Here is a 23,480-nt window from a genome sequence, read left to right as displayed (position 1 = left end):
AGTATCAAGAGTAATTCAATACAGAGTAATTCAATATAGAGTAACTCAAGAGTAATTCAATTCAGAGTAATTCAATACAGAGTAACTCAAGAGTAACTCAATACAGAGTAACTCAATACAGAGTAACTCAATACAGAGTAACTCAAGAGTAATTCAATACAGAGTAACTCAAGATTAACTCAATACAGAGTAACTCAAGTGTAATTCAATACAGAGTAATTCAATACAGAGTAACTCAATACAGAGTAATTGAATATAGAGTAATTCAATACAGAGTATCCACCTCTAGATTGGTGATCAAAGAGAAAGGGGATGCTGGATGTGCTGGGTGGGTGGGGGGGTAAGAAGGTCATTCAAAGACAGCTGGGTCAAGTTTGAGAATTTCAACATAATTGCGAAAGGGCCACCAAATTTTATGAAAAGTAGCATTTGGACGCTGTAGAGAGTACCTAATTTTCTCAATTATGAAATAGAGAACATCTCTAATCCAGCGAGTATGACATGGGGGTGAGGACATTTCCAATTCAATAGGATTAGACACCGAGCCAAAAGAGTTAAAAATGCAACAAAGTTAAAAAGGTAAGAGGGCATAGAGCAGTCAGGTGGAAAATGCCAAACAACCCACACTGTAAAAAATAAACCGTAAATTTAAGGTAAAAAACCGGCACTGTGGTTGCCAGAAATTTACCGTCAAAATTATGGTAGAACGTTGGTTGTATGAGATTGCACCCACTGTATGGTATATTTTATGGATTTTAATTGTTTTTACAGTTTATAACTGTCTAATTAACATGTTTATGTTGTTATAAAAACAGTTTATAACTGTCAAATTCCAGGGTTTACATTGTAATAATTATGGCTCATAACCATCTTTTTTACAGCTCAGAACTGTCTATTTTAAAGGTTTATGTTGTAATAATTAGGGTTAAAACCTATAATTATTTCACAAAGCAGACAGGAAACTATGGAAAAAACATTGAATATGTAAATGGTGTTGAACTATTTTTTTTTTATTATAAATAACCACAGTGAATTCATTTAGCAATTCTGTGAAAGCATAATTTTATCACAATAGCTGGGAGCTAGAAGAGATAAAAGTTAAATTGCTAGACATTTAGATTTTACCTTTAAGAAACTAGTAAGTACTTTTATACTAATTGATGAATACAAACCTAATTCAAATCATCAAAACCTATTAAAGACTTAGACATCAGTGTGGTCCCATGTATTTTTAATAAAGGCATTTACTGGCAGGCATTTAAAACATTATTGTATTTTTCTCTTCTCATGTTTTAACAGAAGTATACAGTGAATTAAGAGCAGTCTTAAGATGAAATTAAGATCAGTCAGTCAAGACTACTCATTTAAAATTAGATTCAGAATTTAAAACATTTCTACTACCTAACTAACACTTTAAACTGCGCCGCTGTGTTTAGAGGACCGGGTGCTCCTCCCCTTCAAAACCTGGGACAGAATTGCACCAAGCCCTGTCTCGGAGGCCTCGGTGTGGAGGGTGAAGGGGAGCTGGAAATCAGGGTTTCGGAGCACCAGGCGGCTGGTGAGTGCCTGCTTTCAGCTGCTGGAAGGCCCACTCGGTGTCTTCCATCCAGAGCACCCAGTCCAGTTGGCCCTTCTTTGTGAGATCTGAAAGGGGGGAAGCTACAGAGGAGAAGTTAGGGACGAACTGCCGATAGTATCCTGCCAGCCCCAAGAATGCTCGTACCTGTTTCTTGGTGCTGGGTTGGGGATACTCCCTGATGGCCTCAAACTTCTTTTCCTGGGGTCGTAGCAACCCCCGCCCAATGCAGTAGCCCAAGTACTGTGCCTCGGTCAGCCCCAGGTGGCACTTACGGGGGTTGACCATTAGCCCTGCCTTCCGGAAGCCACCCAGTACCTCCCTCAGCTAGAAGAGGTGGTCTGACCAAGTGGGGGAATGGATGAGGACGTCGTCTAGGTATGCGGTGGTGAAGGCTTTGTGGGGCCGCAGAACGATGTCCATAATGCGCTGGAACATTGAAGAGGCCCCATGAAGGATAGGACCCGATACTGCCAGTGGCCGCCAGAGGTGGTGAAGGCGGTCTAAGGCCTAGTGTCTGGGGCCAGGGCTACCTGCCAGTAACCTTTGGTGAGGTCCAAACCGGGCTCTCCCCAGTCTCTCCACCAGGTCATCCATCCGGGGTAGGAGTCGAACGCCGAGGTCTGGTTGAGCCTCCGGAAGTCGTTACACAGATGAAGGGATCCATCAGGCTTGGGCACCACCACGATGGGGCTGGACCAGGGGCTGGTGGATTCTTCGATGACCCCGTCTCTCAGCATCTGCTCCACTTCCTACTCTATAGCCTGGCGGCGGGCTTCGGGGACCCAGTAAGGCCACTGAAGGACCACTACCCCGGGAGGGGTCTTCACTTCACGTTGTTCCAACTGCGTGAGCCCCGGGACAGTCGAGAACACATCGGTGAACTGATCGACAAGCTCCATGAGGTCTTGCTGTTGGGCTGGTGAGAGCTCCTCTCACCTCCTGAATAGGGGGCACTCCTGGGGGTCTGTGGCGGCAGAAGCAAACCCAGACACAACCGGCTGTGCTGGCAACCATCTTTTTAGGATGTGGTACAGCTGTGTGTCTGCGCACTTACCTGGTTGTTTGGAGGCTGTAGTTTACAGTTGTAGAGCAGGTTGTAGACCTGCTGCTGGTCTCTTTGGGCTGTCTCCATATGTTCCCGTACGATAGGCCCTACCCGGTCTATTCTGGCCTGCATGTCCTCGATGTAGTCGATCACCGAGCGGAACAGAGAGTGTTGACCCTCCCAAGCTTCGCGGGCCACATCGAGTAGTCCTCGTGGTCGCCGCCCAAACAGGAGCTCAAACAGTGTAAACCCTGTCGAGGCCTGGGGCGTTTCGCGGACGGCGAAGAGGACATAGGGGAGGAGGAGGTCCCAGTTCCTCCCTTCTTCATCCACCACCCGACGCAGCATCCTTTTAAGGGTCTGGTTAAACCACTCCACCAGCCCATCCGTCTGCGGGTGATAGACGGACATCCTCAGGTGTTTGACCTGTAAGAGCTGACACAGATCTGCCATTAGCCGTGAGGTGAAGGACATACCTTGGTCAGTGAGGATGTCCTTTGGGATTCCCACACGACTAAAGAGTGCGAGGAGCTCTTGGAAGATGTTGCGGGAGGTGGCCTTTCGGAGCGGGACTGCCTAGGGGTATCTGGTGGTGTAGTCCATCATCACGAGAATATACTTGTGCCCCCAGGCTGACGTCGGTAGCGGCCCGACAAGGTCCATGCCGATGCGCTCAAAGGGGATGCCGTTGATGGGGAGCGGTATGAGGGGGGCCGGCGCTGGCTTCTGGGGTGCCATCTGTTGGCACCGGGGGCAGGCCCGGCAGAAGGCTTGGACCTCTGCCTGCATCTCGGGCCATGTGAAGTGGTCCTTCAGCTTCTTTCGGTCCTTCAGCTTCTTTCTTTCTTCCATGGGCGCAGGTGGCCCCCCAGCGGGTGCATGTAGGCCAGGTGTAGGAGGAGGGCAGTGCGGGAGTGAGGGACCACTAGCAGTTCGCACAGCTTGCCGCGGCACTTGGAGTGGTAGTATAGCAACCCCTTCTTAACGAGGAAGAATGCCACAGGCAGCTGGTCCCCTGGGTGGGTATTTACTCCCTCCACCTGCAGAACTTGGCCCCAGCAGTGCTTCAGCCTGTCGTCCTCCTTCTGCTCCTGTCCGAAGCTCCCTTCCTTGGTGATCTGCTCAGATAGGGAAGACAGGGAATTAGCTTCTTTCTCAGACTCAACTGGGGAGGAAGGCTCCGGGTCCGGGGCCCCTCCGGCCATGCACGCTGGCTTTGCCCAGGCTCTGGGCTTCCGGGGCCTTCTCGCCTGGGCGGGGGCCTTCATGGCGGTGTTGAACCCTGGCCAGTCACAACTGAGCAGTGCAGGAACGGGGAGATTCTGAATGACTCCCATGACAACGGGCCACTCTCTGGCTGGGCTCCGGATGAGAAGCTCTCCATCGAGGAGCTCTCTCTGGGAGGTGGGGTTATGGAGCCCCACGGCCTTGTGCTCTTCGGGAGGGAGGCCCCACAGGAACCAATCCATGGCCACCCGCTCTGTGACTTCCTTAGCTGACAGCTGGTCAGGTTGGAGCCACCGGCGGCAGCAGCAGAGGAGGTCATCCATTTGGGCCCGTGGGTTAGTGCGGGGGTCGTACCACCACCTATGGAAGTCCCCTGCTGCGTAGTCCCTTCGCGGCCAGCCTTCCCGTTCAGCGGTGTACTCGAAGGTCTCGAGGAAGCCCTCCACCGTCATCCTCCACCGTGTGAGGCGCTGGGCTGCGTGGCCTGGGTCTGGGAGCGGGATGAGGCGGCTGGTGCAGATGCAGGAGCGAGGCTGGGCGTCAGCGATTCCACACGGGGGCTTCTCTTAGTCCGAACTTCCTGGAAACAACACATAGGGTACCTGTTAGTCCAGTAGGGGGCCTTCTTACCTTGTGTGGCCAGCAGAGCCAACCTCTCCGCTGTGTTGCTCTGCTGGAGGGTGAAGGGTTTAAAGGCGCTTCTGATTGGCCCAGAGCACTTTGGCGCGCTTTCTCCCACTCCGCCCTGCGATCTAATTTAGGGGCGCTGGCCGTGGTGCTGATCTGCTTCCACTCTGCACTAGCGCCACTGTCCAGGGTGTTGAAGCGCCGCTGTGCGTGTTTTTCCGGGAAAGGAGGGAGGCAAGGAGCGGCTCTTTTCTGTGTGCATGTCACATAATATAATAATAATATTTTTTTTGCCTCACTTAAAATAAACAGAAAATAAATGGTTTGGAACAACCTGAGGGTGAGTAAATGACAATTTTCATTTTTGGGTGAACTATCCCTTTAAATTTTTGTAACAGAAACAAATACTTGGACTTACTGGTCTCCTTCAGAACAGAAATAAATTTCCTGGCTTGAATGGGCCTCAGTACAGCTGCCAAATCTGATTCCTCAAGAAATCTGAAATCTTCTGGGGTCTCCACTCCAAGTGATTTTAAGGTGTCCTCAAGAGATTTCTTAGTTGCAGTGGGAGGTCAGGGTAATACAGCATCAATTGCAATGTTGATGTTTGAAATGTTTAGCTCCGATTCACCCATTTCTGAAAAACAATTAAAAATAATAAGTCTCATAAATAAACCAAAACTATGAGAAAATACAGATCAACTATCATATTCAGTGTGACATCAGACTGTGCTTTAATGGAATTACCCTTTTTTCATTCATCATATATGAGGTTAAAGGATAGAAATCTGCCAGGTCATTGATTTTCACACAACGCATTATTTTAGTCTGATTTTTCAATTCATGCAAATGGTATTCAGGAATGATCTCTGCTACATACTTTCTCAGCAGAAAATGAACAACTTCAAAGTGCAAGTTCTCCAAACTCTACTGAGTCCATATTATTTGTCACAAGGAACTGCCATTTTTTGTATAACGTTCCCCTGTACATTACTTCTGCTGAGACTTTGGTATTGTTCTCTGTAAATCCAAACTGCCTCACTGCATCTTTAATAGAATCACCATGCAGCTCTGGGTAAAATGCAGTGTTGTTTTTTAACCTCAAAATTAGATTACACATTGACCCTTCTGACAGATAGACCTGGAACATTTGATGCCTTTCAGAGAGAGTGAAGCACAGGTTTTTGAAATTCTTTAAGTTCCTAGCACATCTTTTAAAATAACTGTGCTTACTCTCAAAGCGCATCATCCACAACCTGATCAAAGGACCAGACTTTAAAATCAGTGCAGGGTAGTGTCACAAGTAGTGATGCTTAGGCTATAGTCCATGTCCTGGAAAAAGAGAGAATCTACAAGTAAGATATTCTTGGATAAGAACGTCAAGGTATGTGACATCTGGTAATGTGCACAAATCATCTCCACAATGTCTTTTAGCTGAAGGGTCAACTGCCAAACATCATCCATGGGCTCTTTAACCTTGTCACGCATGATCACAGGAAGAAGTCTTAGAAAATTCCAGTTCTGAATAGCCTGACCAGAAAGCTTTACTCCATTGGAGCTCACTGCACATGGCTTATTCAATGCATCAGATGAACTGTATTTAAATTGCTTAATGCGTCTATTCAGAATTGAATAGGAGAACCACTTTTTCTGCTTGATGAAGTACTTCAGGTAAAGGATTAAATCATAGGAAAGGAAACCCTCAAAAATGTCATGGCCTAAACAAGGCAGGCAAACATTAAAATAATTCAATGAATTAAAAATTGACTCAAATGTTATACCTTCAACGTTTTGTTGTTGTCCCTCAGACTGTAAAATGTCTACTGCAGAATTGTAGTTTTCAGGAGTGCGCTGAGGCCCACATACCTTTGGATCTGTTTGAAAATCCCTTCATGTTATCCAGCAATACCTGAAGAAATATTCAGAAACACTAAAATTTTCTGTGAATCCACCGATACTATGAGACCCCAAATTGTCCCCTGCAATGCACAAAACAGTCCCTTTAACTTTTTCCTCTGCCACGGTTATTCCATTGTCTTCCAGGTCTTGTAAGTCTGCAATTAGCCTTGAGAAAACTTTGTCATGTCCAAAGTGTTTGAAGTCTGTTTCTCGACACAGCATTACAAGTGAGATGTGGTCTGCACTTGATCTTATGAGAGGGTAAATTAGCCAGAGACAGACATACAGCTAGTGCTTGGAGCTTGCTTTTTGCTGAACCTAATGGGTTCACCACCTCAAAAGAATCTTGAAATAGAATTAGTTTGAGACATGATGGGTTTTGAGAAAAGGACTCATTGTTTTTGTATACCTGACCATCACTGACATCACAAAGCACATCTGTGCACGGTAAGCATGGATGCTGTGCAGCACAATTCCACCATAAGTCAGACTCCAATAAACATCTCAAAGTGTCTTTCAATGGAACATAGTAGGAAAAACTCTGTGACCTTGTTTCATCTCTTCCTAAGTACAACTTTACAGGTTCTGTGTATCTGAAAATCTTTTTAAAAGCCTTTGTTCTTGAAAATTTGGTTCTCATTGGTCCTTCATGACTAATGCTGAATAGGTCAGATTCCATCATGACATATTCTACCAATGTCCACATCTGTTAACTCTAAATCACTTTTCAGAAATGCACTCAATTTATTCAAAGTGTATGTTTATCCTAGTTCATGTATGCTCTGCATCTCTTCAACAATATTTTGTACAGTTGAGGCTGGCAGAAGAAACTGCCCTTGTAATTTCAAGTAGAAAAGAGAAATATTTCTGAGAAACATTGAAATTTTCTGTAAGATGAACTTCACCTTCATCAGTCTCACCAAATCTCTCTGTAGGGCCTGTATCTAAAGGTTCAGTTTAAAGAGACTGAGAAACTGTCTTCTTATAAAGAGGACTTATACTGTCCACAGAACACTGTCTGTGTTTCCTGGACATGTGGGATGTAAACGACGACTTTACAGTGAATGTATGGACGCATCCTGTCACCGGACAGGATATGTTCCTTTAAGTGAACTGTTAGTGATTTGATATCGCGATACTGGCGCTGGCACATAGAAATATTACACGTAAACACCGTAAGGGCATTTGTTGTAGCAACATGTGAATCTATGTTATATTTACGGTAAAAATGAGCCTTAAATGCTCCGTATGAACGAAACGTTTCGTGGCAATCTGTAGCGGCGCACTTGAACACGCATCGTGGTTCATTACGGTGGAGTTTGACATGTAAAACATGCTCCCTAAGGGTTTGCACTGATATTCCACAGAAATAACAGCTAAACATTTTAACTGCATGAACAAACACACACGCTACTGCTGTTTTAAACACCTAAATGATGTTTCACATCCCGGGCTGGACTTTATAGAGCTTGTAAGTGTGACTACATGCGCTGCCTAGACATGTTTATTCATCGTGAAAACTGGTTACGTTACATACTACTCGTGTTTAAACCTACACACTGCAAAAAGTGCCTAGAAACATTTATTCATACACATTTAGCTTACAGAATACTTCCACTAATTTGTAGTTGAGCTCCAACAGTGCTTCACAAAAATCTCCAGTTCGCCACTGCTGAAATGCGGGAAAGCAAACGCTCCTGTGTTCCGCGCCAATGAGTATTCAGCCAATCAAATTCTTTGCCCAATTGAGCCAAGGCACAACATTTATCCTGATTGGATGATGCTTAACGGTTACGTTTCAAAAGCTTGTTGAATTGATTTTCTTACCTTAAAACAAATTCCTGAGGGCAGAGACAAAACAGAGTAGAATCTATTCAGAAATTTCTCTCTAAAAAATGTAAAATCATTGTTTATTACAGCAAAACAATATTTCAATTCTCAAAATCAAATATACAAATGTCAAGGTGGACATTTTTAAGCATTTTAGGCAGACAATTTAAGCATACAATTTGATAGAAGACTTTATATTACAACGTTACACAGAAAAAGATGATTTTATCACACGTGTTAAAATTGTTTACGTCCTCTGTCCTGCATTGTGGTTGTTAAGTTCACACTGCACAGGGGTGTCAAATATGTTTCTGTATTTGTCACGTCCATAACGGCATGTTCCTCATAAATGGGCACTAGAAAATTAAAATAAAGTAACTATGATCTGTGAAGGGGCATCTCTTCATTTGTTGGGTATAGCTGGTTATTGCTTCTGGTTTGTGCATTTTTATATAAAGAAATCCTACAAAGTTTTTTGTCACATCCATAACGCGTGTTTATTTCCCTTTTATAAAATAGAAACCTAGTGCATTTTCAATCTTAAAAAAGTCTAGAGTGATATTATTCTGATTTTTAAACTCTATCAACAAGGGTTTAGTAAAATATAATCAGATGGTTCAGTATATTGGTAAAAAAATTCATTTTCTGAGAGTTTATATGTTACATCCATAACGCATAATGTCATATCCATAATGCTGGAATTGCCCAAGACAGAATAATGTTTTCCTTTATATGCCAATCAATACTGTATATTGTTAATTTTACTGCAATAAACCATATTTTCACGTGTTTTTATGTGTTAAATTTAAGGTCTTTGTAAAAAATAATTACAGCTTTTGACTGTAAATTCTACAGTTATTGCAAGTTTTGTAAAATACGGTTTTATCCTGTAGCATTTATATGGTATTTTACTGTTAAATCTACGGACATTTTTTTTACAGTGTATAATTTAAACACTGTTTGCATCATGACGTGATTATAACACATCACCATAACGCATTAATTATGCTTGCACACGCAGTTACCATATATATTAGTTTTGCCGTTTATGTGCTCTTAAAGTATTCTGTCCAAAAAATGAATGGAAAAAGTAAATTATCAGGTGCACAAGGCAGGAAGCGACGCAAAGAAGAGGAGCAGAAAAAAAAGTAAAATAGAGGAAAGAATCAGAAGATAACGACTGGGTATTAGATCATTATGTTTATGTATTATTTTGAAATAGTCTTTTTAGATCATCTTAACTGGCAACACTGACACTGTGGAACGTCTTTGCTTAAGTTAACTGCTAACTTATTTTATTTTACTTTATTTTCTTTGAAATAAATTTAAGCTTTTGTAATGTTGTTTTAATTTCAGTTACATTACTGCTTGCTTTTAATTCACCAAAAAGTGTCTAAAAGACTAGGACTATAATCTAGCATTCATGAACTGAAATATTTTAAGGTTAAGTATAGCATTTTTCACTGTTTGCACAAAACTGAAATGAAAGGTAGAAAATATAATAGAGTTTAGTGCACTTTTTTGTTGATTTGCACTTTGTTTAACTGTTGTCTGAGTCTTCTAGTGACTGTCAGTCAAATTTGTTTGTTATTTATTATCACAATTTATTTACTACTTTTGCTTAATGCTTATTTATTTATGTATTTGTTCAGTATTTATGTTATGTTATTGTAAAGTTTTTAAAAATCTGTATTTTCTGGATTTTTTTGGTGGTGGTGGTGGTGGTGGTGGTGGTGGTGTGTGTGTGTGTGTGTGTGTGTGTGTGTGTGTGTAAAATCTCACCTAGGGCCAGCCCTGCACACAGCTGTGTGAACAGAGTCAATATAATGATACAATACAATATACAGTGGGACCTCGGTCCTCGACCACTCCTGTGTTCGAATTTTCGGTATTAGATTCGAATTTTTGAGTCAATTTGACCTTGGTGTACGAAAATATTGTTAAAATATTGTTTCATACAGTATTACAAAGAATATCGAATAGCGAATTTTCGTTTAAGCAGGGCTAAGCTCCCAATGAGGGTATAATAGTAATAAATCAAAAATAAATAAAATAAAATAAAATAATGGTTTGACTAACAGGGTAGGATGATAAACTTATTGCAGCATTCCACTGTGTTGCATAGATGTGTATAACATTTGAGTACTGAACAAGCCAAATATGAGTCTTCCTGATCACACACACACACACACACACACACACTCACACACACTCACTCACACACACACACACACACACTCCCCTGATCCTCACTCTGTGTCACCTCGGTCTGTGGATTGATGAACACGCTGAAAGACGGGGAGGAGCCGAAGTCTGCCTCCCAGGGGCGTCGTTACAGCTAATCGTCACAGGGGCGGGGCTCGAGCCCCCAATGATTTTAATCTAGCCCCGAATGTTTTATCCCGGATTTTGCCCCCGGAGTGTAGAGGAATTAAGTAAATGTTGATTGGTTTAGCTGAGCACTGTTGCCGTTTACTGTACGCGATTTTGACCGACATCTCTCTCCACATACACACACACACACACACACACACATACACACACACACATACACACACACACACACACACACACCAAGTGACTAAAATACCTTACAGTCCTTGAGAACGACGGCAATAAAAAAACTGTCAGAAAACACAACAATCTTATTATCAGATAAAAGTCTAACTTTTAATTTTTAATGTAAACACAGTTGATAAAAGTCGGCTAACAAATGTATGTTGTGTCACAAAGGAGGCCCACTGTCTCTGATTCTGAAAACCCCTGACATATAGGACCCTTTAGAATATTATTCCATACCCAATATGTACAAAAGCCTTAGATTAAATAATCCTAAAGATAGATCTAAATAAAATATAAACTGTTAAAGCACTAAGACATTACAGTCTGAACATCATGACTTTCTATTATTCCACTAATGCAGTATTTAAGTTAAAATACAGACATGACTTAGGTGAACAATGGACCAGAACAGACTCCATCATTCAGCTGTTCTGTCTGTTGATAAAGGAATTCTCAGCACTAGAAATACTAGTATGGTAACTGACCGTTTTACTCAAGTCCAGTCTCGGAGATACTCTCTGATGATCCCACCCTCAAAGAAATAGGATAGAAAAGTCACCAAGAGCATGAAGTAGACAAGATACAAGCAGCAAGAGAGATGAGGGAATGAGAGAAGAGAAGAGAAGAGAAGAGAAGAGAAGAGAGGCAAAAAAGAAAGAAAGAATAATACATACAGTAGTGGCAGCATAAATGAGAAATAAGAGGTGTATAATATAGATTATTGTAAAATAATAATAAAAATAATAAAGGATCTATAATATTGCATGGCATACCTGTGATAGAGAAAATGTAATGAATTAATGAACTCCGTTTTCAGTAGCAGGACGCTGAAATGATGGGAGGAGTCAGAAAAAAGATTGAATGAAATTTTATAAAGTTGCATAGTATTTGTGTTAATTTGTGTTTATTATTAAACAATATTACATAAAAATGCCCTTACAAAACGTGTTATTCTTGCTTACCCCCTGTCCCTAATTGCCCCCTGATGTTTTGGCCCCTGATGTTTTCAAATCCTAGAAACGCCCCTGGAACTACGTAACTGATTGTAGTTCAGATGAATTAAATTAAATAATGAATCTTTTAATTGTACACACACTTGATTTGGCTGGAGATCTGTATGTGTTTACATCTAAATCATTTAAATTAGCTTCAGCTGGGAATGTTTAGATTTTTAACATGTCTCTGTCATTAATGCATGTTTACCTCAAATCACATCCATTTATTGTTTATACTGAGTTCCTTGATCAAAAACTCCCTAATGGTCATGAAAATAAAACCTAAAAATAACCATTAGAGAACGTTCCTAGAAGGTTATTATTTGGTTTTGAAAAAATAATCAAAGGGGAATCCTATGCTAATGTTAGGAGAAGGTTCTGTGTTTGCTGGCTCTCCTGTTTGGGGAATAAGTTGCTCCCCATTTCAACAAGCAGGGAATTATCAGCCCTAGGAGAAGTAGTGTTACTAATAGAACAATGTAGAGAGTGTCTAAAATCTTTTCCCACTACACTCTTACAGACTGACATAAATACACCTATTTTTAATGATTTATTTTCAGCAGTCAATCCATCATTGATAAACAAACCAGAACCACAGAGAGAGAGAGAGAGAGAGAGAGAGAGAGAGTGTGTGTGTGTGTGTGCATATGTGCGCGTGCGCGGCTGCGTCACTGCCACTCCCCCCTCTGCAGAATAAACCGTTAGACGGAAGTGAAACTCAGCTGCTCCATTTTGTTCCGAGAGGAAAATAAAATATTCCAGGATTAAAAGCTAAAGCTCTGATATATAAACGCTCTAAATGAAGACGTTTAGAGTTAATATAAGGAGTTTTGTTGGTTTGTACTGAAGTTTTTAATGTACACAGGTTGTTTTATGACTTGATATCGTGTGTATAGTGTTTGATTTAACACACCGATGTTGGAGTGAAGTAAACGTGTGTCCTGCTGTAATCTGGAGAAGGAGACATGACCTCCAACATGAGTGTGTCTGGAAAACAGGACTTAAAGAAAGACGAGAGGTCAGTAACTTTTACATTCACCAGCAATAAATACACACCGTCTCATGGGAACAGATCTGTATCTCTAAACACTCACTAGTTAACACAGGAACTAAACTTTGGTTTAAGGGGTTTAATAGCAGTGAATAGATCACTGATCTGATCTAAGAACAGTTTAGAGAAATCATTCAGTGAGAGAAGAGTAAAAAGGACTGTGTAATGTGGAGCAGAAGAGCAGCATAGCTTTGAGTCAGTGAACTCGACAGGCTTTAAGACCCAGCGGAGTCAGTTCTCTGTGATTGGGACTCCTGACCTCAGTGTAATTCCTGAGGTATGAGGCGTGTCTCCTGTTTGAAGAAGTGTGCAGACTGGAGCTGAATTAAAAAGATGGAATTATTGGTGTTTAATGATCAACACAGTGTTTAACAGTGCTGAGACAGCAGAGGATTAATTATTGCTGATATTTCTGTTGGAATTCTAGAATGATGGAGGGAAAGAGATCAGACTCACCAGAACCCAGCTGTGTGTCCATGAAGAGTGACTGGTCAATGGAACGTCCAATTGACTTCAGAGACAGAGACAGTTCTACTGATGTGAGGTCAGTATAGTGAGGTGTTTTACAGCAGTGTTCCACCTGATCAAACTCACTGGTCTCATTATGAAGCCCTTCATGAGCTTTATCAGGTGTTGAAGCAGTAAAACACTAAACTGTGCAGTGCTGCAGCTCTCGGTCCGGCAGTGAGGACAACTGCTTTAAGAGGTCAGTTCAGCCTGCAGTCCCTGAGCTGGAGGGTCTGTGGTGCTACAGAAGAACATTTACACCTGGGATATTAATGACAATATAAATCATTTTATTCATTAATTCAATCATTTGTTTCTAAACATGTTAGTGTCAGTGATGAAATCCTGAAATCAGTGTATTGTGTTAAGAGGATAGTGTTAAATATCTGTCTCTGTATTTATTACTGTGATTTCTGCAGCTATGAATACATATAGTCCATATTACATGATGTGTTTTATTTGTTCACAGACCACAAAAGAAGAAATCAAACATCAGCAGAAATCAGCTGGACTCCATATTCAAGGTGTGTGTGAGTGTGTGTGTGTTTTATAGTGTGTAATGTGTGTGTTGTCATACCTTGTCATTTCTTGATGTCCAGTAGAATTATGGGTAATCACTTGTATGAATAATCAGAATTTCAGTTGTAACTAAAGGCAAGAGGAAGAGACTTTTATTATTTTCATAATCAAAATCATTAACAAAGCACCATTCACTGTGTAAGATTCTAATATTTAGATCTGTTCCTGTGTGTTTCTGACCAGGAGCTGGAACACAAAGTCATCACTCTGATAAAGAATGAGCTGAAGAGGTTTAGGAAGCTCCTGAGTCCAGATTACCCAGCATGCACTGAGAGGGAGGTGGAGGATGAGGAGGATCTGCACAGTGTCAGAGAGGGAGCTCTGAAGATCACACTGCACTTCCTGAAGAACATGAAGCACACAGATCTCGCTAACACACTGCAGAACAGTAAGAGCTCTGAGCCATGGCTTTATTCCATCAGGTTCACTTTAGAGAGAGGAAATAGTTTTAGATATGAAGACTTTTATTTTGAACTTTGATTTTAGTATCATGTACATCTGCTGCTTTTCTGTTCTGTTCATGGTCCAGCTTGTGGTCACTCTGTACAATGGTCCTGTTCCTTCAATAATATTTAGTAGATGAATCAGGAATGAACAGCAGCATTTGAAATAATTTTACATTTTATATAGTGCTCAGTGATTCTGCATTAAAACATGTTATTACTGTTTATTAGAACTCGTGTATCAGACAAAGCTGAAATCCAACCTGAGAGACAAGTTTAAAAGAATTAATGAAGGAATCTCACAGCATGGAAGATCAGCACTTCTGAATGAGATCTACACAGAGCTCTACATCACAGAGGGTTGGAGTGGAGACGTCAATAATGAACATGAGGTGAGACAGATTGAGACAGTGTCCAGGAGACCAGCAACACAGGAGACACCCATCAACTGTAATGACCTCTTTAAGGACAAGTCCATCAGAACTGTGCTGACTAAAGGAGTTGCTGGAATTGGAAAAACAGTCTCTGTGCAGAAGTTCATTCTGGACTGGACTGAAGGAAAATCAAATCAGGACATCACCTTCATGTTTCCACTTCCCTTTAGAGAGCTGAATCTGATGAAGGAGAAAAATCTCAGTCTGATGAATCTTCTTCATCACTTTTCCCCAGAAATAAGAGAACTAGAATCAATAGACTGTGACTCCTACAAAGTGGTGTTGATCTTTGATGGTCTGGATGAGTGTCGACTTCCTCTAAATTTCCAGAAGAATGAGAGATTGTGTGATGTGACAGAGTCAGCCTCAGTGGATGTTCTGCTGACGAACCTCATCAAGAGGAATCTGCTTCCCTCTGCTCTTCTCTGGATAACCTCTCGACCAGGAGCAGCCAATCAGATCCCTCCTGAGTGTGTAGACCAGGTAACAGAGGTACGAGGGTTTAATGATCCTCAGAAAGAGGAGTACTTCAGGAAGAGGATCAGTGATCAGAGCCTGGCCAATAAAATCATCAGACACATGAAGTCTTCAAGAAGCCTCTACATCATGTGCCACATCCCAGTCTTCTGCTGGATCTCAGCCACTGTTCTAGAGAGAATGTTGGGTGAAGCAGAGAGTGGAGAGATCCCCAAGACTCTGACTCAAATGTTTACACACTTCCTGATCTTTCAGATCAAACACAAGGATGAAAAGTACCATCAGAAACATGACCCTGATCCTCAGCAGACCAGAGAGAGTATCCTGGCACTGGGAAAACTGGCTTTCCAGCAGCTGGAGAAAGGAAACCTGATCTTCTATGAGGAAGACCTGAGAGAGTGTGGCATTGATGTCAGAGAAGTGTCAGTGTACTCAGGAGTGTGTACCCAGATCTTCAGAGAGGAGTTTGGGCTTCACCTGGGGAAGGTGTTCAGCTTTGTACATCTGAGTGTTCAGGAGTTTCTGGCTGCTTTATACGTGTTTTTCTGCTTTAAATTTAGAAAGACAAATGTGCTTGTGGAGCAAAGCACTGGACTTTTTAATTTCTTCAGAAATCCAAACATGTCTGATCTCCTCAGGAGTGCAGTGGACAAGGCCTTACAGAGTGAGAATGGACACCTGGACCTGTTCCTCCGCTTCCTTCTGGGTCTCTCACTGGAGTCCAATCAGACTCTCTTACGAGACTTAATGCCACAGACAGGAAGTAGTTCTCACAGCAAACAGGAAACAGTGGAGTACATCAAGGAGAAGATCAGGGAGAATCCAACTCCAGAGAAATCCATCAATCTGTTCCACTGTCTGAATGAACTGAATGATCATTCTCTAGTGCAGGAAGTACAGACTTATGTGAACAGAAAAAAATACTTTTGTCTCAGTGGATCCAGTCTCTCTCCTGCTCAGTGGTCAGCTCTGGTGTTTGTGTTACTGACCTCAGAACAGGAGCTGGATGTGTTTGATTTGAGGAAATATGATCCATCAGAGGAATGTCTTCTGAGACTGCTGCCAGTGGTCAAAGCCTCCAGAAAAGCTGTGTGAGTATTTTTATTTATAAATGTATTACTGCATGGTTTGTTATTTTAATGTAACACTGAACTGCACTGTTTGGATTAATGCTTGTTAATAGTTCCTCTAATCCTCTTTAAACAAACCTCTGGTACTTTTACAGAAGATTGTTTCACTTTTTACACTAACACGTCATGTCTGCACTGAGGGCTGGGCCATATGGACAAAATCTTATGGATCAGGATATGAATCATTTTATATCTTTTATAGATGAATCATGATATATTAAGTTTTCTCTAAAATTTATATAAAAATCTGTACTTAATAACTGCATGCATTTAAGAACTAAACACATTTCTGAAGTAAACAGCAGTGAAAGACACTTTTTCTTTTCTCTGTTTATTCTGAAAGTGACATTGAACAGAACTCTCACAAATGGGAACAAGAAAAACATCAAGCTGTCAAAATGGGATCAATATGAATAGAAAATATAAAAAGTAAATATTAAACACTCTGTTCACCTTCAAGTACCTGTTTAGGTTCAAGTTCCTCATCTTTTGTTCTGTGACACAGTGTTGTGGAGAGATTCACTCTGTCATGCTTTTATTTCTTCCAATTTTTCACATTTTCTTCCTAATTTAATCACGGCTGATTCCCACCATCTAACTGGGAACAAAATACTGAACTGGACCATACTGGAAAGAGTCGAGTTGGATTTTCTTTAAATAGTATAAACTAGTAACAGGGCCATTTGGAACAAATAGTGCATTTTTATTACATTTCCTTTCTTATACTCTTTATTTAAAAGACTCATTGTTTATTTAAGAAAGAGATTCTTACTTTTTTGCACATCTATATTTTCCAAAGTCCATTCTAATAAATAAAACACTATAAATCTATATTGCTAATAAAATGATTTTCTTGAGTGTAATTTTGAAAGAAATAAATTGCCCAGCCCTTACCACCTTCTGAGACAAGACGAAAAAACCAACTCATGTTATTAACTGCTAGTGTACAGCTCTATAATTCTTTATTTTCTGTAATAAAATGCACTGGATCTGCAGTGTTGGGTGTAGAAACTTGAACACAGATCAGAGTGTAGTGTTTGTAGGCTGCTCGCTCTCACCTGTGTGTGTTATGTACATGACCTAATGGTCTTATAATAAATTGTAGCTGAGAGATTGTGGAGTTCAGAAAGACGTCCCTGCTCCTGTAAATGTCCTGATGTGGTGTCCTGTCCTCTGATTTCTGTGTGTGAGAGAAACACACTCACATTTCTGTTACAGCTTCAACTTTAGCTGGATTATGGCTGTGTGTGTGTTTGAGATCAGTGTTCTGATATTTCATCATTTCTCTTCCAGTCTGTTTCAGTGTAATCTGACAGAGGAAAGCTGTAGAGCTCTGTCCTCAGTTCTCAGATCAAACTCCTCCAGTCTGAGAGAACTGAACCTGAGTTACAATAAACTGCAGGATTCAGGAGTGAAGCTGCTCTCTGCTGGACTGAAGAATCCACACTGTACACTGGAGATACTGAGGTGAACACACACACACATACACACATACACACACACAGGTGATATAATATTTACACACACACACTTAAAGTAGATGGTCAGCTTCATTGGTGGTGTATAAAATGCTGGACTGGGTTCATGCTGCATTTCCTCTGAATAACAAACACAGTAAACAGAAAAGCTGTAACTCTTTAGTTTAAACTAAAAAACACTAAACTTACAGTTCTGTCATCTGTCCTTTTCTATCATTTGTACTTTCATTATACAATGTGTGCTCAATCTATACACTATTAGTTTCTCCTCCAAACACATTTTAGGGAAAAATGATGGTAGAGTAAATAATCCACCTCGGTCACGTTCATTACACTCGCGACTGCGTCTGGAACACGACTGCTGATGACCGGACACATCACTGAAACGGGATAAAAGATTATAGCCCTAATTAAGCTCTAATGTAGGGGGCGTGTCACTCTGTGTAATCACCTTGCATCACCTTGAATCTACAGCACTGGACTCGTTACTCTTCACTCTTCATACCATTCTGTGTGTTTTTCTTCCCACCGCTGGTTGTGATGTTGCACTTGGTTACTAAAGTGTCCAAAACAGGGGGTGTCATATGACAGACTGAACATGATGGCTGCTTAGACCATTTGATTGTTAGACACGCTAACAACAAGCATCAGCTCAGTAAACTCAAACATCAACAAGCTAGAGTCGGGGTGAAGAGCAGTTCCAGTGTTCTTAGCAGACATAAAAAACCCTACAGTCTGTGGAGCATCAGCTAGCAGATTAGGAAGATAGGAACAGGAGATGTGAGGAGGATTTCCTGAACTTGACAGCCACTTGTCACGTGCCATAATCTGCCTAGCTGGTCATGGCTGGCTCTGCTAACAATGCTAACAATTCTGGTGTGGTGCTGCAGTCTTTTTCTAAGCTTGGTTTCCACTGGACTACACAAAACGAGAGCCACAAGTTTCATACATAATATTAGCCACATAATGACCATGTATCATGTATCATATATACACTATATTGCCAAAAGTATTCACTCACCTGCCTTGACTCGCATATGAACTTAAGTGACATCCCATTCCTAATCCATAGGGTTCAATATGACGTCGGTCCACCCTTTGCAGCTATAACAGCTTCAACTCTTCTGGGAAGGCTGTCCACAAGGTTTTGGTGTGTGTTTATGGGAATTTTTGAACAATCTTCCAGAAGCGCATTTGTGAGGTCACACACTGATGTTGGACGAGAAGGCCTGGCTCTCAGTCTCCGCTCTAATTCATCCCAAAGGTGTTCTATCGGGTTGAGGTCAGGACTCTGTGCAGGCCAGTCAAGTTCATCCACACCAGACTCTGTCATCCATGTCTTTATGGACCTTGCTTTGTGCACTGGTGCACAGTCATGTTGGAAGAGGAAGGGGCCAGCTCCAAACTGTTCCCACAAAGTTGGGAGCATTGAATTGTCCAAAATGTCTTGGTATGCTGAAGCATTCAGAGTTCCTTTCACTGGAACTAAGGGGCCAAGCCCAACTCCTGAAAAACAACCCCACACCATAATCCCCCCTCCACCAAACTTTACACTTGGCACAATGCAGTCAGACAAGTACCGTTCTCCTGGCAACCGCCAAACCCAGACTCGTCCATCAGATTGCCAGATGGAGAAGCGCGATTCGTCACTCCAGAGAACGCGTCTCCACTGCTCTAGAGTCCAGTGGCGGCGTGCTTTACACCACTGCATGCAACGCTTTGCATTGCACTTGGTGATGTATGGCTTGGATGCAGCTGCTCGGCCATGGAAACCCATTCCATGAAGCTCTCTGCGCACTGTTCTTGAGCTAATCTGAAGGCCACATGAAGTTTGGAGGTCTGTAGCGATTGACTCTGCAGAAAGTTGGCGACCTCTTCGCACTATGCGCCTCAGCATCCGCTGACCCCACTCCGTCAGTTTACGTGGCCTACCACTTCGTGGCTGAGTTGCTGTCGTTCCCAAACACTTCCACGTTCTTATAATACAGCTGACAGTTGACTGTGGAATATTTAGGAGCGAGGAAATTTCACGACTGGATTTGTTGCACAGGTGGCATCCTATCACAGTTCCACGCTGGAATTCACTGAGCTCCTGAGAGCGACCCATTCTTTCACAAATGTTTGTAAAAACAGTCTGCATGCCTAGGTGCTTGATTTTATACACCTCAGGCCATGGAAGTGATTGGAACACCTGATTCTGATTATTTGGATGGGTGAGCGAATACTTTTGGCAATATAGTGTATATAAACAGCAGCTAAAATAAGTATTGAACATGTCACCATTTATCTCAGTAAATATATTTGTAATGGTGCTATTGACAAGAACTTTTCACCAGATGTTGGTAACAACCCATGCAATCCACACATACAAAGAAATCAAACCATAGATGTCCATAAATGAAGTTCTGTGTAATAATGTGAAATGACACAGGGAACAGGTATTGAACACATGAAGAAAGGGAGGTGCAAAAAGTCATGGAAAGCCAAGACACCAGCTGAAATCAATCAGTAATTAGAAAGCAGTCCTGCCCACTGGTCAGTGCAAATTAATATCAGATGGTTCAGTCCTGACTGATGGCCTATAAAAAGGAGTCTCATTACCAAGGTGTCACACAAGAAACATCTCATGATGGGTAAAAGCAAAGAGCTCTCTCAAGACCTTCACAACCTTATTGTTGCAAAACATACTGATGGCACTGGTCACAGAAGGATTTCAAAACGTCTGAATGTTCCAGTGAACACTGTTGGGGTCATAATCCAGAAGTGGAAAGAACATCATTTCACCATGAACCGGCCACGCCCAGGTGTTCCTCTTGGATTTCTGACAGAGGAGTGAAAAGAATGATCAGAAGAGTTGTCCAAGAGCCAAGGACCACCTGTGGAGAGCTTCAGAAAGACCTGGAACTAGCTGATACAATTGTTCCAAAGAAAACAATAAGTAATGCACTAAACCTCCATGGCCTGTGTGTACGCTCAACACACAAGACTCCACTGTGAAATACTAGCCTGTGAAATACTCCGAGAATATAGTCTGGTCAGATAAGACCAAAATTGAACTCTTTGGATGCCTTTGAAGAGCAACTCCTTCAAAATTCCACAGTAAAATGAATTGATCTTTATTGGGACTATAGAATATGCCATTATGAAGTGATCTGAGTTGGATTGATCAACTAACAATCTGAAATGTCTATTTTAAAAAGGATTTTAAAAATTCCAATAAAATGAATTTAGCTTAGTACATTTTAGTCTCTTTAAACCTTTATGTTCGCCATTTTAAAATGTAAATTATAGGGATGCCAAAATAATATAATATTGAAGTGTTCAGTACGACCTCCACGGTTCAATACTCGTATGTGAACCATGTTTTTTGTCGGTTATTCGTTGAAATAATTCCCATGTGGTTTATTACTCTCTGAACAGCCTGTTTGTGTTTGCCTGTACTGTATGTCTAGGCGCTGAGACAGACACGCCTCCCTGCGAGTAAATATCCAATCAGTGAGTGCTAAAGTTAGGGGCAGTAACCATGCTTGTGATGCTGGTGTCAGATTTCACTCTAACCCTGGAGAGCGGTGAAGTGACACAGAAATACGAGGAAGCAGCTCCGTCTTTCAGATCTGTGGTGTGGGAACATTTCGGATTTATTGTGGACTATGATGCCGATGAAACAAAAACATGACTGTGTTTAAGCACTGTTCCACACGAGTTACCTACTGACATGGAAATACTTCCAATATGACCACACATCTGCAGCTCCATCACCCAGAGATATCACTGTGTGGAAGCAGGATGGCAGAGCAGGTAACACAGATATAAAAGTGCTCGTCCTTTTTTTTTAAGCACTGAGGTAATTCCCAACCTCCACGAAAAGACGCACAAAAAAATTAGAAAAGGAATTGGCTAAAGCACAAAGTCTTGCTCTGATAACAGATAGTTGGACCTCGCGGGCAACAGACAGTTATCTCACCGTGACTGGTCATTACATAGCAGATTGGGAAATAAAGAGCGCTGTACTCCAAACACGTCCCCTGTATGAAAGTCATACAAGTGCTAATTTATATCTCACTATTTTCAGTACACTATGAATGTGTACAAGAAGAATCCACACTGTACACTGGAGAAACTGAAGTACACACACACACACACAGGTCATATAATATTTACACACACACACACACACACAGGTCATATAATATTTACATACACACACACACAAAGTATGTTAATGTCTGACAAATAATAATATCTTAATTTACATAGTACCTTTCCTACTTAAGATGAAAAAATATGTAATAATTTTTAAGACATTAAAAGCAGTTTTAAGCTTAAAATCCAGAGATCTAATTGAAGCTAAAGTAAATAAGTGTGTTCAAGCTGCTTTTTAAATGTATTTAGTGAAGGTTCCTGATGGATATACACTGGGAGTGAGTTCCACATCCTGGGAGCAGGGACACTAAAAGCACTTTCACCGAGCTTCATCTTATTAAAATTCACATGAAGAAAGTCAGCATTTGTTCATGGTACAAAAATATTTAAGGTGTGATCCATCAGGAATTCTGCTAAATACACAGGTGCAATGCCATTAAGTACCTCTAACAGTGTGCTCTAAATCTTCTGTCTGCTGAGGCGTTTACACCATGTGGGCTTACAGCTATACACAGACAGACCGCTCCATCCTCCTTTAATACACACACATTACTTTAGTCTTAACTGAATTACTCGTCTTATCTCTCATACTTTATGCATTTCTGCTGGTTTGTATTTTAAATTGTGTTTTTCTGTCCTAGCTCTGTGTTGGTGTTCTGTGTTTGTAATTATATGTTGTATGTTTATGTAGCACCAGGTCCTGGAGAAACCTGGTTTCATTTCACTATGTACTGCGTCAGATATATGTGGCTGAAATGATGACAAAAGCTTCTTGACTTGAGTTGACAAAAATATTCCAGAAAATGTTTGTAACAGAAAGTAAATGTGTCCACAGATCTACAGACTGAACACACTGTAATGAAGCAGTAAAGGACAGTGTGGAAATATGGAAATGTTCTCCAGCAGAACTTTCCCCAGAGCTGCTGAACACACTGTATGAAAATCTCTCTGCTAGAAATAAAGAGACGTGTTTGTTCAGAGTGGCCTCTCTGTTATTATCTTCTTTTAGAAAGTTAAATACATCATCTCATATGAGCTGAGACACATGGATCTGTCCAAGAACAGTCCAAGTTTATACACAGACTCTTCATTTTATATTTTTATTCTGTCATTAGATTCTTGTGTTCAGGTAAACACTTTATTTCCCAACTGATGGAAACACATCATTCACTATCAGAGAAATAAATCAAATACTTCATCATTTCTCTTCCAGTCTGTTTCAGTGTAATCTGACAGAGGAAAGCTGTAGAGCTCTATCCTCAGTTCTCAGCTCAAACTCCTCCAGTCTGAGAGAACTGAACCTGAGTAACAATAAACTGCAGGATTCAGGAGTGAAGCTGCTCTCTGCTGGACTGAAGAATCCACACTGTACACTGGAGAAACTGAGGTACACACACACACACACACACATACACACACACACATATACTGTACACACACACACACATACACACACACACATATACTGTACACA

At 41.3% G+C, this 23,480-nt stretch overlaps 2 protein-coding genes across 5 annotated transcripts in view; one reads left to right on the top strand and one right to left on the bottom strand.

The window, feature by feature from the left end:
• Positions 1–23,480, bottom strand: part of LOC131348988 (NACHT, LRR and PYD domains-containing protein 3-like) — a 412,464-nt gene that overhangs the window by 123,950 nt on the left and 265,034 nt on the right. The window lies entirely within an intron of this gene.
• The window catches only part of LOC131348989 (NACHT, LRR and PYD domains-containing protein 3-like), a 72,566-nt gene continuing 61,559 nt past the window's right edge, over positions 12,474–23,480 (top strand). The window contains exons 1-7 of one of the 3 annotated variants that reach the window (XM_058384250.1): positions 12,474–12,782; positions 13,243–13,359; positions 13,792–13,846; positions 14,085–14,289; positions 14,576–16,346; positions 17,679–17,852; positions 23,220–23,393. In XM_058384250.1, coding sequence (XP_058240233.1) covers positions 12,730–12,782; positions 13,243–13,359; positions 13,792–13,846; positions 14,085–14,289; positions 14,576–16,346; positions 17,679–17,852; positions 23,220–23,393 — 2,549 coding nt within the window. In that variant the 5' untranslated portion in view covers positions 12,474–12,729. The remainder of the gene's footprint in view (positions 12,783–13,242; positions 13,360–13,791; positions 13,847–14,084; positions 14,290–14,575; positions 16,347–17,678; positions 17,853–23,219; positions 23,394–23,480) is intronic. The other 2 variants (XM_058384254.1, XM_058384251.1) reach the window with 2 other exon arrangements.

This window comes from Hemibagrus wyckioides, linkage group LG29 (assembly GCF_019097595.1).
Source record: "Hemibagrus wyckioides isolate EC202008001 linkage group LG29, SWU_Hwy_1.0, whole genome shotgun sequence".
NCBI classification, from domain to species: domain Eukaryota; kingdom Metazoa; phylum Chordata; class Actinopteri; order Siluriformes; family Bagridae; genus Hemibagrus; species Hemibagrus wyckioides.
Note: the sequence above shows the minus strand (reverse complement) of the source record. Positions and strands in the feature narration are given on the sequence as shown.